This window comes from Cyprinodon tularosa, unplaced genomic scaffold (assembly GCF_016077235.1).
Source record: "Cyprinodon tularosa strain WSP-4 unplaced genomic scaffold, ASM1607723v1 ctg49, whole genome shotgun sequence".
In the NCBI taxonomy this organism is placed as follows: Eukaryota; Metazoa; Chordata; class Actinopteri; order Cyprinodontiformes; family Cyprinodontidae; genus Cyprinodon; species Cyprinodon tularosa.
Genome location: NW_024039218.1, coordinates 1,223,265 through 1,238,227, shown reverse-complemented (window position 1 = coordinate 1,238,227; position 14,963 = coordinate 1,223,265). Strand labels below are relative to the sequence as shown.

The window sequence follows — 14,963 nt, the reverse complement described above, 5'->3', positions numbered from 1 at the left end:
CTGACAGTTCCAATACTTAGATTTAACGCTTACTGATTCCTGGTTCATTTGGCTGTTTTAATCAGTTTTGTTTTTAAATGGACTTGTTTTTTTCTTTTTTATATTTTTTTTTGTCTCATTGTTTTCTATTTATGCTCAGAGCCTTTTCTCATATAAAAAATGCACATATTTGGGCTGAATCGAGCTGGTTGGAAAGTAGCTTCTTCAAGGTTTGACACCAATGAAATTAATGTGCTTCTTTGTCAGAGGGAGCATATTGTGGCCTCGTCAAATAATAATAAAAAAAAAACATAAAGCCTTAAGCCAAAAGTTTTATTTACATATATAATAGCTTTTGCCTCCTAATAAAGTTGTCATTTAAAAAATTATTTTTCAGTTGGTCTGATATTAAGATTTATTAAAAGATTTGATACATTTTAAGTGTTATAAATAAAAGAAAAAAATAGAAGAGATCTATAATGGAGAGAAATACTTTTTTCAGGCCTGTTTTAACACATTTTGCTGCTGCTTTTTTATTTATTGTTGTTGATTAAGATCATATACTTCAGGGGGTGTTTCTGCAACTCCAGCATCTCACTTGCTGTACTCCACACTAATGGTTTCCATCAAATCCAGATTAGGTTTCTGAATGCCAGTGTGAGTACAGCTCTCAAATGTCACTCAAATGTGTCACTGAAACCGCATTCCATCCATCCCAATCATAGATAGCAAAGGGCTTCATCCCAGTAGTGTTACATACAAAATGCAACTTTATTAACCTTCATGCCTCCATTCATTTCAATATACATGTATATGTTTCAACTTATCTTAATTTCACAGCTCCATCCATATGAAAAAATACAGGAAAAAAAAAGGCAAAACACTGACTTGTTACTGAAACAACTTTTGGAGAAAATAAAACTGTAACAGGGGGAAAAAAAAGAGAAAGCAAAAGGACACCTGCTTTTAAAGTTTTTAAAAATACCAGGATTAAAAATGTCTTTTTTTTTCCCATTAGCAGAATCTCCCTTTTGAAAACAATATCACATTTTATTTTCTCACAGTAAGAATGAAAAGATCTGAATATATTTACACAACACTCACTTTACATAAATACAGGAACAACAATTACTGTACGGAATATTAGCAAACTTGAAACATAGGCATTGGCTTCACTACTAAAGTTTTCAAAACCAGAAAAATGAAATACGATGTTACACTTAAATTAAAATATTTACTTAACTGATTGAACGCCTCAAATCATCAGCGAAGGCATCAATTTACCCAGCTGTGGGTTTGATTCCTCATGGCCTAATATGAAATCACTGTGCTGAAGCTGAAACATCCAGAGGTCTTTGTAACTCCGGTTTATTGCCCTTATGGAGAGGGACTTATTGCAGCCAAAGTAATGTGTGCTTCAAACTGGTGTTATTGTGGGACACTGCGTTTGACACTGTGATATATAAGGCTCAGTGCGAAGGATAGGTTCAACATTAGAGGTCCGACTTGCATATTGTTGTCTGTGCTTTTTATCCCCAAAATAATATCAATAATAAAAAGAAATCACTGTTTCTCCTTTTGAAATGTAGCAGTTGAAGAACAAGGGTTGGAATCATAACGCTGCACACAGCGGTTGATATTACAAGTTTGTGGTATGAGGCACTATTTATCATTATTGCATAACTTTGACCCTGGTTACCGTAACAAAATTATGCTTTAAAAGGAGCAAAGAGATGGTGTGTGTGTGTGTGTGTTGGGATGGGGGGGATTAGGAAAACAATACACCCTGCCTCCGTGGAGACATCATCAAGTCTAATTGAACTGTTTAAACACTGGTGTATTAAGGCATCCGACATCATAAAAGGATATACGGAATAAAAAGTAAATGTGTTGATATGTGAGATTGATTTGTGTATGTTTTTATTTTTATCAGGGTACAGTTGAAATCAGATGTTTAACTACACTGGATTATAGGACACAAATGCTGTATCTATGATTAGGTCAGACTGAACTTTTAATAAGCCGATTAACTAGGATTGCCAAAATTATTTCTATTTTTTTTTACAAATTTTTTATGACTTTTTTGAAAAACTTACTAACAGTTCAAGCAATTTCGAAAAGCCCACAGTATGTTATGGCTTTGGAAGCTTACGTTGATTGATTCAAAGCAGCTCAAAAACATTGCTTTCATGCGTGCTATGATGGAAAAAACAAAAGTATTATAGTACCAGAAAATATTAGCCAAATGATCAGCCTGGTTAGCCCTTCAGATACGATTGTTCCTTTGTGGTATAAATAACAGGTGATTTTTTACACATCATACCGTTAAAACGAACCGTTCCTGTGTCCCAGGGGTGAATATGTTTTGGTGCTTAATGTGATTTTTAACTAAGGCAAAATAAAGTGTGAATAAAGAAAAGTTTTTTACTAACATGGGCTGAAAGGCCACTTGGCAAACAAGAAGCAATCAATCCAAAAGCAATATAAAAAGCCAGATTTCCATTTGGAAAGGAACACAGCGATTGAAACTTTAATAGTCAAAGACGTGATCTGATGAAACAAGAGCGTTTGGCCATAATGACCATTGTTACGATTGGCGGATGAGGGTACAAAAATGGCAGCTTCAGGCTGCAGGTCTGGTCAAGTAACACTGAAAGGTAAAAACGGGTCATCCAGATGAATAATCATCTTAAACATCCAGCTGGATAAGTTAGAGGGTGGCTTAACAATGACAGTCAATATTATTGAGGGTTGCCAACACATACCTTTGATCTCAATCCCTTAGAAAATTAGCGGGAAGAGCTGAAAGGCAGCCAACGAACCTGACCCTGTTGGACTGGTTCTATGAATAGGAATAAGTCAAAATTCCTGTAACGACTATAATAAACTTCTGGCAGGTCACCAGATAAAAGCCTATTCTACCAAATACAAAGGAGTTTAATAAAATAAGGTGAAAAATATATATTTTAAAAATGCTTCCTCGTTATTCTCGCCTTTTAGCAAATAGAAATAATTATTTTAAACCCAAGTGACCTAAAAAAAAAAGAATAATTTGATCTCATTTACCATGAAAAACTGGAAAAAAAAGAATGTGTATGTAAATATCTGGTTTCAACTGTATGATAGTAAAATGGCAACAGGGGCAATCAAGTACCTTAATACAGTCAGTGTATATAAATAATTAGTTGTTTATAGCAAACACCGATTTTGCCTTATAAAATAAAAAAAGGACAATTTGACCATGAATTTGTCTAAATCCAAGCCAGAAAAATAAAAGAAATCAAATTTCTATATAACATCACACATGATCATTTACATGATGAACACCTTTAGCCCGTTTTAACTGTATATCAAATTAGATAAATTACGGTCTCAGAAAAAAAGACTTTACGTGTATAAATGTATCTGCTGCATCTACAAATCGAAAGCCCTATTTCTCCATTGTATGCACAGGTTGTAGAACTTTGTAATAGCTTTGTATCTACACTATCACATATATTACAACATTTCAAAAAATCATTATTTTTTTTCGACATTGGAGAAAGAGTTACAAGCCGTCCCATGAAGTGCCCCTCGATCATAAAAAAATTGTCTTAATACATTATACGGATGATAAAATATGATTATTTTGTTCAGAAATTGACATCTGGAATAAAATATCTGAAAGTCATCTCGATAAACAAAGAAGGTGCTAATATGCTTTTGCCAAAATGATAATATAATTGGGTGTAATGACATGTGCACAAATAATATACATAAATAAAGAACATACAAGAGGGATGCAAAAACTCTATGGAAACTGTTCCCTGGGTTTGGCTTCTTTACTAAAAGTGAGAGCTTTCAAGTGTGCATGTGTGTGTCTGTGTGGAGGCGTTAGTGTATGAGTGTATGGATTTCAAGATACCTTAATCAAAAGGTTGTTGTGTCTTCTTACTGGCTTCTGTCCAATAACTGCATTTGGCAGAACCATCGAATAACATTGGTTGGCTCTGTACCTAAAGTTTGAAGCTTTTAAACAGCATAAAGAGCACTGGATATACTTGAAAAAAGAAAACGAAACGCCTGCCTTCAGACTATAAAAATACACTTTTAATTTGATTCCCTGATTGAGGTCAAGTGATGTGATATTTCTGCCAGTAACAGCATCTAAGATCTTCCTCCTTGATATAATGTAGGGATTAATATCTGTGTTTTGTGCAGTGCATTGCAAAAGTACTCGGACTCCTTGAACTTTCTCAAATTTGACTATATTACAACCACAATTCTGTATATTTTGTATTAGTTTTAATGTGTAGACTGACTCAAAGTAGCAGATAATAACAAAGTGGGAGTAAAGTGATGACCCTTCCTAAACTTTTATCATCAAGAAAGTGTGCTGATGTATTCAGCTGCCTCTACCATAATGCCCTCTAATAGTGTGCCTTCAGATGTCACCTAGTTAGTAAATAGAGTTCATCTTTATCTTAGAATAAATGCATATTCTATATTAGGGCCTAAGCATGTTCTTAGAGAACACTGGTGAGATCAGCTTAATGAATACAAAGGAACAGACCAGATAGGCCAAGGAGAAATATGTGTTCAAAGTAGGGCTTGATTCTTAAAAAAGGATCACAAGCTTTGAATATATTTAAAGAAATGTTCAATATATAAAATTGGAAAGAGAGAAATTAAACTGCAGATCTACAGTTAAACACTGCATTAATGAGAGGAGCTGCAGAGAGGTGCATAGCTTCTCTTAAGGAGCTGCAGAGAAACGCAGATCAGGTGAGAGAATCTGTTAACAAAATAACCATTAGCAAACATGTGAGAGAAGATGCCCTGGCTAAATGACATCAAAATCAACCCCACCCAATTCTAGAAAAAATGCTACCTTATCTTCTCTCTTAAACATGGTAGTGGCAGCATTATTCTGAGGGGTATTTTTCTCTCAACAGTAAATGTAAAAACTGGATTAAGCTAAAACTACCCAAAAATAGCTTTTAAGGGGCTGCCAAAGACTTAAGCCTCTGGAGGTTCACCATCCAGCAGGACAACACAACCCTACACATACAGAGCTCCAGTTTGTATGTTAAAATGGACAAGTCAATATCCAGATATAGGTCCGATTGAGATTTTCTATGGCAAGACATCGAAAACTGAATACTCTCCATCGAATCGAAAGTATTTTACCAATTATGAGCACATATTTCAACCTCCAGATGTGCAAAGCTATTTTTTCTACAAAGTACTTCTAAATCAGAGATGCTGAAGACATACAAACTCTCACTTTTCAGATCTTTATTAATTTACAAAAGAATTATATTTATCAATTACTTCTACTTGACAACTACGTGCTACAAATTGTGTAGGTCTATGACAAAGAAATCCAACAAAATGCACTGATTTTTTGTCATTGTAACGTAACAAAATGTGAAACAGTTCAAGGATTTAGACTATTGCAAGGCACCATATGTATATATGGTATTCTGTATGTTACTAGGTGTGCAACTCCTGCATTTTGAACACCAAACTTTTGGTAAATAACCAACAAAACTGCCCAAAGTGAGGTGAGAACATTTCAAGCAATGTTTATGTAAAATATAAATAAAAAAATGTCAGATGATGTGGGATAAATGACCAGCTGAGAATTCACTTTGTGACTCAGATATTCAGAAACAGAGCGAGGCTGACCTGGTTGACATCAACAAAGATTTTAGATCAGAATGTATTGCTCTTCTGTGTGCAAGATTTTCTCTGTCAATCTCCAGCTGGTGTCAGTGACAGCTTGTGGTGAAGGGGCGCCTTGCTGTATGAAAACTACCAAACAAATTCCTTGTTTCGGTTTGATTTCATTGGAGGAAAAGTGGGTTGACTGATGAGCACAGGTGAATGGGGACAGGATGAAAGTCCCTAAGGTGCCTCTGTTGGTTTTCTTTTTCCACAGACTCTCCTCCGATTGTTTCAAGGTTCGCTGTACACAAGGGGGTTGTATTTGTCAGAATTAAGCATAAGCAATAAGCAGGTATTAAAAAAAAAAAGCAAGATTCAATAAAGAAAACTTTTTTATACTGAAAGTTTATATATATATATTTATATATATTCTTTAAGATTGCACTTTACTGATTGCTAATCACAGCTCAAAATCCACATAAGATTTGCTTGAAGAAAATTATTTTAAGAGGCTCAAAATAAAGAAAAGCACTGATGAAGAATGGGGTTTGTCCAATGTCCATGTGATAAAATGGTGCGTCTTTGCTGGTGTGATGATTAGGCATGTCCAGGTTCTGCTGTTTTGGAAAAAAGCAGCTAATGGTTGACTGGGTGGATGTGGGGATGAAGATGGATCCAGGTGAAGATATTTGCACTTTGCTTGGTGGAAAATGTGAAAGCCCAACCCTCCTTCAGCTTCTGAAAGAAAACGTAATTGCTAAGAAAACCTGTGATCAAACACTGCCCTCTGCTGGCCATGTGTTAAACTCACAGGGGGGGCAAGCAAAACAATACTGTCTCTGTAATTCCAACTCAGGCCAAGTCTTTCTTGTGGAAATCCGCTCCAGCTCTGATTTCAAAGGGGTCTTTCACATTTTGCATGCTGGAAAAGCAGCTGTAATGTAAAGTGAGTAAAATCCAAATTTAAAGAGTGCCACTTCATCCTAAAAATCAAAGTGAAACATCACCAAACAGTGCTGCTCATAACAGTTCCCTATTTTTCGCCGATGATGGTTAAAGATCCTGTCATCGCTTCCTATTAATCCAAAAGGATCCAGAAGTCCCCTTGTTTTCTGCTCCGACCATCCATCCAGCTTCTCAATCTCAGGATGCCAGCGTGTGTATGTGTGTGTGTGCTCATCTGTGTTTGATTTTGGGCGTCCAGGCCTGCTGAAGAACATTCAAAGGGAGATCCTGCTCCCTTGGCTGCCTGTGTGTGTACGTGTGGATGTGTCTGCTCCGCTGACATCTTCTCTTAATCGCCCGTGTTGTGCTTTACACCAGCATGTGTCTCCGTCGGTGCAGGGCTAAGTGGTCGGATCTGGAGAAGCTGCGGTCACAGTCTGCGCATTTGAAGGGCTTGACCCCCGTGTGTTTCCTGTAATGCCTTGTCAGCTCGTCGGAGCGGGCGAACTTCCAGGTGCAGCCGTCCCAGGTGCATTTGTATGGCTTTTCCCCTGCAGAGAAGAGCATCAGAAAGGAGAGTCAAGCCTTCCATACAATTAAGAAGACAATTGAACCACTGATCAGGCAGAACGTTATGGCTGCAGATGATTATAAGCCCTAAGGTGTCTCCAGCACATCCAGCAGAAGCTAAGCTAATTGTAGGGATATTTATTAGTAGTTCCTCATACTATCCCTGAACTGCCTTTGCTCTGTGACAACAATGCTAACAATCATAATGTTGTTTATTACCAACCAATTTAGTCTGCGGAAAATGTAGTAATAACTCCCCCTGTATGACCAACACGAAAACAGAAATCAGTGACATTATTCGTTAACGAATAAAAAACAGATAAAACTGATTTTTTTATCCATTCTATAGCAATAAAAATGGGTTTCATATCTGTTTTACTAACAATATAGATTTTACCAATCAACAGTGTACTTCATTCATTACCATTTACAACACACTAAACAACTGTGAGTCACTTTTGAGGTATTTCTAATGTGCCTTGATTTTTTAGGAAAATCTTATTAAAACTAAGAAATTTCGACATATTATCTTATATCCCATTGGCCTTTATTATTATTTGTAGCATAGCTTTTAACCTGCTTCATTTGTTTAAATAATATCATTATTTAGGCAAATATCACTATAGTCCAAAAAGTTTCAAAGGGCATCTTTGGATCATTTATCATTGGATAAATGCAGGCAGAGTCAATCTGAGGTTATTTCTATATGGGAATGCTTTAATGACCAACATAAAAAACACATTTTTGTTTTTTGGTAAAATGTCAGCAAATTAAAAAAGGCACTCATTTACCAATGAGTGTCTAATATTTCTAAAGAACCTTTTCTAAAGCCTCAAGCTACTGTACTTGAATAATTTACGAGTCAAGCTTCCTCTGACCCACTTTTTGTTGAAGTTGCCTCAACTTTAAAAAGCAAAGAAGAAAAAAAAGAACAGCATCTGTGTCTGAATCTTTGGTTAAATAGACTGATCCACCATTAGTTTGTGGGGTTTATTCATCATTTTTAGTGGTACCCCATATTTAAGGTGTGCTTAAAACAAAAAGGATAATTTATTGCTAAATACGGTGAATACAATATGAAATTTAAGTGTGCTCATTAATTAAGAAAAAATATATCATGTTACTGCATGATAACAGTTTTATTGTATTCTTTACAAATCCCTTTTTTTCAACCAATAATAGAATCCCTAAAATCATCTGCAAAATAAATGTACTTAAATGTATATTTTATTTTTTCTTCACTTTTTGGATGTGGTGAACCTTTAATTAGAAATAAATGATTTCCCATTATTGGGGTATAAATATATAATATAACATCTTTGAGCTGTTATTCAAAAAGGCAAAGATATATAAAACATACCATTAACTTGAGGTGGATGTGTGTTGATCAGTCACTAAACAAAAATCAAAGTGCGTATGTGATTTGATCCTCAGCCAATAATGTCTAAGGATGGGAAAACATTCAGAGATGCATTTAAAGTATGTTAAAAAATGTTTTTATTTTTTTCTATTTATTTTCTATTAAATGTGCTTTCTAATAATGTAGCATTAGGATTGGAGAGATAAGTTTATAGCACGGTTGACCTGTTTTGAAAAAAAGTGGAAAAAATTCCAATTAGGTCTATTAGGAGAAATCTCAACAAGCTTGGATAAAGTAAAGCATATTTAGAATCAATGGATTTATGATGTTGAGAATAAAGTTCATATACTTAGAGAAATGGAAAATACTTCTAACGAGAGGACTATTATATACAAACGAGGTCAATACTCAAAAAGAGCTAATATGCTGTGCATTTTTTTCTTAGATTTTTTGCACTTTAAGCTCAACTGACCATTAAATCTTGTATCCTTACTGGTAATAAGTCAAATATTTTTAAATCCACAATAGGATGTAAAGATTTCATCATCGTATGACTTTAAGATAATTTAAATCTCACCCATCTTAGTAGGGGTGAAACAATTAATGGGATTAATTGATTATTGAAATAATCACCAACTAATTTAGTAATCGATTATTCATTAACTGGAGTACAGAGACTCTATAACATGCCTTTAGCTGACAGAGAAACCCACTTCATGCAGTAATTGCAAGAAAAATGTAAAAAATATATATCAATATTTTGCATTTAAGATTAAAAAAAACTTTTTTGTCTATTAATATACTTTATCCAGAACTCCACAATTGGAAAAGTGGAGTTTGACCTAGTTTAATCATGTAAAAAGTCATCTTTAAGGAACCTTTTGCTATCCGATTATTATTATCGATTAATCAAAAAAATAATTTACGGATTAATCAATTTGCAAAATGATCGTTAGCTGGAGCCCTGCATCTTAGAACTGAGGAGAATCAACACTATTCAATAATATATACATATATATATAAAACAGAAAGCAGAGTGGACTGACCTGTATGCGTCCTCCGATGCGCTTTTAAATGGGAGCTTTTGGTGTACACTTTATTGCAGCCCTCAAAGTCACATCTGTGGATTCTTCGCTTCTTTGAGTCTGGTGACTCTGACCTCCGAGGGCGTCGGATGCTGTCAATACTGAACGGCGACATGGAGCTGTAAGACAGATGACACTCATCAGAAAAAAATCCCTTTAGAGAATTATAACGCTGTGATGAGAATAGCAGCAGCACTGTGATGTAAAAGCTCACACAGCGGTGATTCCTGAGTTCATGAAGACAAGGGACATGTTTCTGTTTAAAATGATGCAAGAAGGTGAAATATTAAAGGAATGTAGTCCATCTTTAAATGCAAACGTTACAAAAGTTAAATAAAAAAAAAAACAGATGTCCCCTTGGGTATATCGACCTTACTGTTTGCAACAGTCTGCAAACTGCAAAATAACTGCCTTCTTTCTAGCCATTTTTTATTAGATGATTGTGTCATTTACCATCAAAAACAAAAATCTTGTTTATAGGCATGAATGAAAATATAAATAATTTAGAAGATATCTATGCAGAGATCAAGAGAAAAATCTGGTTCTGCAGAAAGGTTCAGTAAAACAGGGTGGTGTACTCCTAAAAACAAGAGTTTTATCAAATTAATGTCTAAACCTCTTACATAATACATCAAATTGGCCAATATTAGCAATGAATCAGAGAAAAGAACGGCTGTGAGTTCAAGCTGTTTTATTTAAAGTTTATTTATATACACAGTAAACTTTGCATTTACAGAAAAAAAATCAGTAGTCATAATAATTTTCAATTATTTCAATGACAATAATCATTTCCTAAGTTTTTTTTATACTATTTCAGTTTTTAATTTAAATGTATGTTTGATTATCCTGTAGTATGTTGCACTGATTTACATCTGCTTTTTGATTTGAGCTGCTTAGTCTCAGTCCAATATTGTTTTATGTAAAAACATTTTCAATTTCCTCTTCTAGAATGAATACATTGTAGAAATAGAATTATAAACAATAATAAATGTCAGAAATAAACATATATGTTGGGAATGGGTATTTAAGGGAAAAGAGATTAGAAGAGGTATCAAATTATGTTCCTCTTATATGATGTTAGCACTTTTTATTGACATCAATCTTCTATTGCATATGTAGCAAACCTACAGAAGGCAGGTCAGTAGTTTAGAGAGAAGCTGAGGTGAAGCTTTGCCAGTAGGTGGCAGTACGACTCTGCAGAAGAGTATCTGTGAGGCAGCAGCTGAGTTCAAGCCTTTTGGGTCAGCAGGAATAGTACAGTCTCTTCTTCCATTCTTGTCCAGTAATTCAAATACTTCCCTGATTAGTTCATGACACTAAATTAGGTGTGGATTTGTTGATTTTTCATTGCTAAAAAGGAAAACCCTAAGTCAGTAAATAGAGTTAGACTAAATGTTTAAAGTAAGTCTAAATTTAATCCCCGATTGTCAAAATTAGTCTTTACACAGTGAAGTGTAAAAGAGACAAAGGGTTGACTTAGATGGTGAGGACTTCATGCCTTGCCTGGGACAGTTGGCTGCAGAACAGAGCACCTTTCACTAAACGCTAAACACATGACTGCAGCACACACCCAGCCCAGAACCAGAGGCAGGAGATACACTACAGGGAGACAACAAGACAGTCTCTGTTTACTTAAGGGGAGGAGTAATATCTGTGAAATATATTTACCAGAGGAGTTTATGCTGTAGTGGGGCAGGTGAGGAGGGGGGTGGGGGTGTGGGGAGAAAGGAAGCACAGCTCTGATCAAGTTAAAAGGGTTGAGAAGAGGATCAGAGGCTGCCAGACAGGCCCTCCTGTGAACTGTCTCCGCCACACACAATCCACTTCCTGTCTTGCTGTCTTTCACCAAAAGCATGAGCTGTCAAACACAGGCTCAGCCGTACAGCACAGCCGTACAGTGTGAGAAACACACAGAGATAGAAACGCAGCCATGTAAAACACCAAGCCACACTCCCACACACCATTACAAATCACCTGTTACTCTTGGCTTTCTACCAACCAGAAGCTGTACAGGAAATGAGCGCACGGGTCAGATATGAAACAAACTCATACTACCCTCTCTCTCTTTCTTACTCCGTTGCTCCCTCTGGGCTCGCAAACCGCGCGGAAACCAGATGTGAAAACTGTGCATTTAGACCAGAAACATACATTTGTGATGTCATGATACATCATCTAGTAGAAAAACCCATAAGTATTCATACCCTTTGAAAACATTTCTTAAATACTTTCAAGTTAGCTTCAAAAACTTGAATTGAAAGAAGAACACATTTTGATAAAAAGAAGGAAAAGAGTCTATTATTTTTTGCCCTTTTTTAGAAAACACAGCTGCTGTAATCTAATACCGCTAAATAAAAGCCTTGTGCAAAAATGTACTGAGAGGTAATATAATAGTCCAGGAGGCTCTAATCTGATGGAAAATAATATCTCTGTAACAGAAAACTTACTAAAACTCATGAAACTGAACAAACCAATGATGGCAGCGTCATACTGTGGGGTTGGTATTTATACAGAGACAAGGAAGCTGAACTTTGGTTTATTACAGAATAATCATAGCATAGAAATATAGCCAGAGTCTGTACTAAGATCTAATTCAGAGTCTGCAAGTTCAGTTTAGAGTTGCTCTCTGTCTAATCTTACTGACTCTAATTTTCCAAAGATAAATTTACACAAAGTGGAAACATATTTAAAAACATATTTTAAAAAACTTGCAACTCTAATCTTAACATTGACTCAGGGGGGCTTAATGCAAATGCACACTGTGCTTTTACTGTTCATTTTTCTAAATAAAATCTAGAAATGTTTGTTTTCCTTCTACTTCACAATCATGTGACAAAATGTAAACAAGTTGAAGAAGTCTGATTCTTTATTTGCAGTGGACCAGCATTTAGCAAGTGTGCTAGACTACATGAGGGAGTGTGTCTGCTGGGGAAAAGTGAAGCAAGGAGCCAGGATTTACAATGGAAACACTCTAGGCTCAGACACCGAACAGATCAGGCAGATGTTTATATTCTGACTTCATCCTGACTTCATGATTACAATATAATGCAGAAAAATCTAAATCTCTTCATTCTGCTCGGTCTCTCTTTCGATAAGCAGATTCATCAATAAACACATCATTTTTCTCCAGCAGATTATGTCATTGGTGTGGCTGTGTTTCAAGAGCTCAGTAACAAAGGTCATGTTTGCGCATGTTCGATATTTATGTCCCATTCAAGAGTTCACAGCTGCTTTTTCACAGGATTTAACATAACTTTATAAGGACTAATAATGAGAGATCTATTACTTTTTTCTCACTAACATCCTGCTTTTTGTTTCATCCCGCATGAAAAGTGGAATATTTTGGTTCAGCATTGTTGGTCAGACTAAAATGTACTCTGCTGGATGGAATAACAAGGAGTGGAAAAGTTGTGCAATGCAAAAAAGGAAAAAACAAACGCAATAATTTGTTTTGCCCTTTTAGGGCCAGTTTTAAGTAATTCAAATGAAAAGATCATAAAGATATAAGGTGATATTAACAAATAATTTGGCATTTTACCGATCAGAGACATTAACTACTGAAAAAAATAGTGATTTAGTAAACGTGAGGAGTGAGTTCAAAAAGCCAAACTGAGCTGCAGGGATGTACAGTCCCTCAGCTCTGTGGTCACTACATGAGCTCAAAAACACGTCTGACAACAGCTGACTCTCACCACAGGTTGTTGCTGCTTTAAAAAAGTAGACATCTTCAAAATATAAAAGCTAATAACATAAAGTAAAACACTTTACTTTCATTTTGTCACATTATTACCTCAAACTTTAGTGGATTTAATTAACATTAAATCAAAGAGTCAAATACAAGGCAGCACATTATTGTGAAGTGAAAGAAATAAAAATAAATGGGAAAATCTGAAAAGTGTGGAGTGCATTTAGCCTCTTTTTTATTAAGATATCACTTAATACATTTTAGTGCAACCAGAAAAGCAGGGTTGGCTTAGTAAAAGCTTTGAAAACTTCAGAAATTCATCATCATGTTAAACAGGAGGGCATGGTACAACCCTACCCTTACCAAAGCATGGCCGTCCACCTAAACTCACAGCCCGTGCATTTATCACAGAGGCAAGCAAGACACCGAGGGTAACCCTGGGGAAAAATACAACTTAGCTAGAATGATCTGTCAACAGAATCACTATTAGTTAAACAATCCACAAACATGGTCTTGGTGTTATCAAAATAATTATAGGAGGAAACAGTTTGAAACAAGTCATAGGCGAAGGAAAACATGTTGAAGAAGGTGCTGCCCTCAGATGAGACTATCTGACCTGCATTCACAAAGCTCTGGGTGAGCAAAAACTAAAGACCCTGAAGGCACCATCTTCATGGTGAAACTTATACCCCTTTCACACTGAAAAAAAACATCTAAAACTGGTTCACAATCGGCTTTTAGTGGCAGTGGGAACAGCTCACTGACGCGTGTCTACCCAGGTCAAACGACTCGGCAAGTGCCCCGCGTTAAAATCGCATGGGCTTTAATCTGCATGCAGGGGGAACACCAGAGCCGGGTTGATCCACTAAATTATGTGATGCCTTTGAGTGCATCGTACATATGTTACAATATCACGCCAGTCATGTGTTAAATAACGAGCCCAAACAACTCTGCTTTTATTCAAGAAATATGGCACAGCATTGGAAAGGTGGAGGGATTTGTCAACTCCTTAAGATCCGCGGAGACATGCATGCGGGGACAGTGCCCACTCAGCTGGCTAGCAGGGGGTCAGACTCGGCTTTTTGTTCAAATGGGATAAGAGCCAAAAGCCGATTGTCAGCGGGTCTACCTGGTTTTGAAAAACCCGGGTTTTCAGAGTGAAAGCGGCTATAGTGGTGGCAGCATCATGCAGTGTGGGTGCTTTTCTATAACATCTACAGGTTAGCGAGTCAGAGTTCATGTGTAGAGGCTTGGCGGTAAATACATGGTAAACCTAGAAGTTTCCACAGAAGGAATTTAAAGTAGCACAAAGGTAGGATATGAGAGAAAACAAGCAACCAGAGCTAAAGTGGAATGGTCTTCTGACTTCTCTCATCATGACCCACTGTCCTTCTTTCTATCGAGGCAATGAGCAGTTCTTTTAGGTTGTGTTGGAAAAAAGAAACCACACCAAAATGTCATGTGTTAAGAGCGAGAAACTGAAAACCCTGCCCTGACTCCAATAGCAATTATAAGGCAAGAATATTGGTAAAAAAGAACAACCATTATGAAATACAGAAATGAGTTTCTCTCCACTTCACACATATGCACTATTTTGTGTTCTTTTGCATAAAATCCCAGTAAAATAAAATGTGACACAGTCCAAGGGGTGTCGATACTTTTGCAAAGCACCAAACATATAAATATAATATAT

At 36.1% G+C, this 14,963-nt stretch overlaps 1 protein-coding gene across 2 annotated transcripts in view; it reads right to left on the bottom strand.

Annotated features, from left to right (window-relative positions):
• Window positions 1–726: 726 nt before the first annotated feature.
• The window catches only part of klf12b (Kruppel-like factor 12b), a 57,927-nt gene continuing 43,690 nt past the window's right edge, over window positions 727–14,963 (bottom strand). For both annotated transcript variants that reach the window (XM_038302374.1, XM_038302373.1), the window contains exons 5-6: window positions 9,550–9,707; window positions 727–7,124 (exon numbers count right to left, since the gene is read on the bottom strand). In XM_038302374.1, the coding sequence (XP_038158302.1) occupies window positions 6,943–7,124; window positions 9,550–9,707 (340 nt within the window). In that variant the 3' untranslated portion in view covers window positions 727–6,942. The remainder of the gene's footprint in view (window positions 7,125–9,549; window positions 9,708–14,963) is intronic.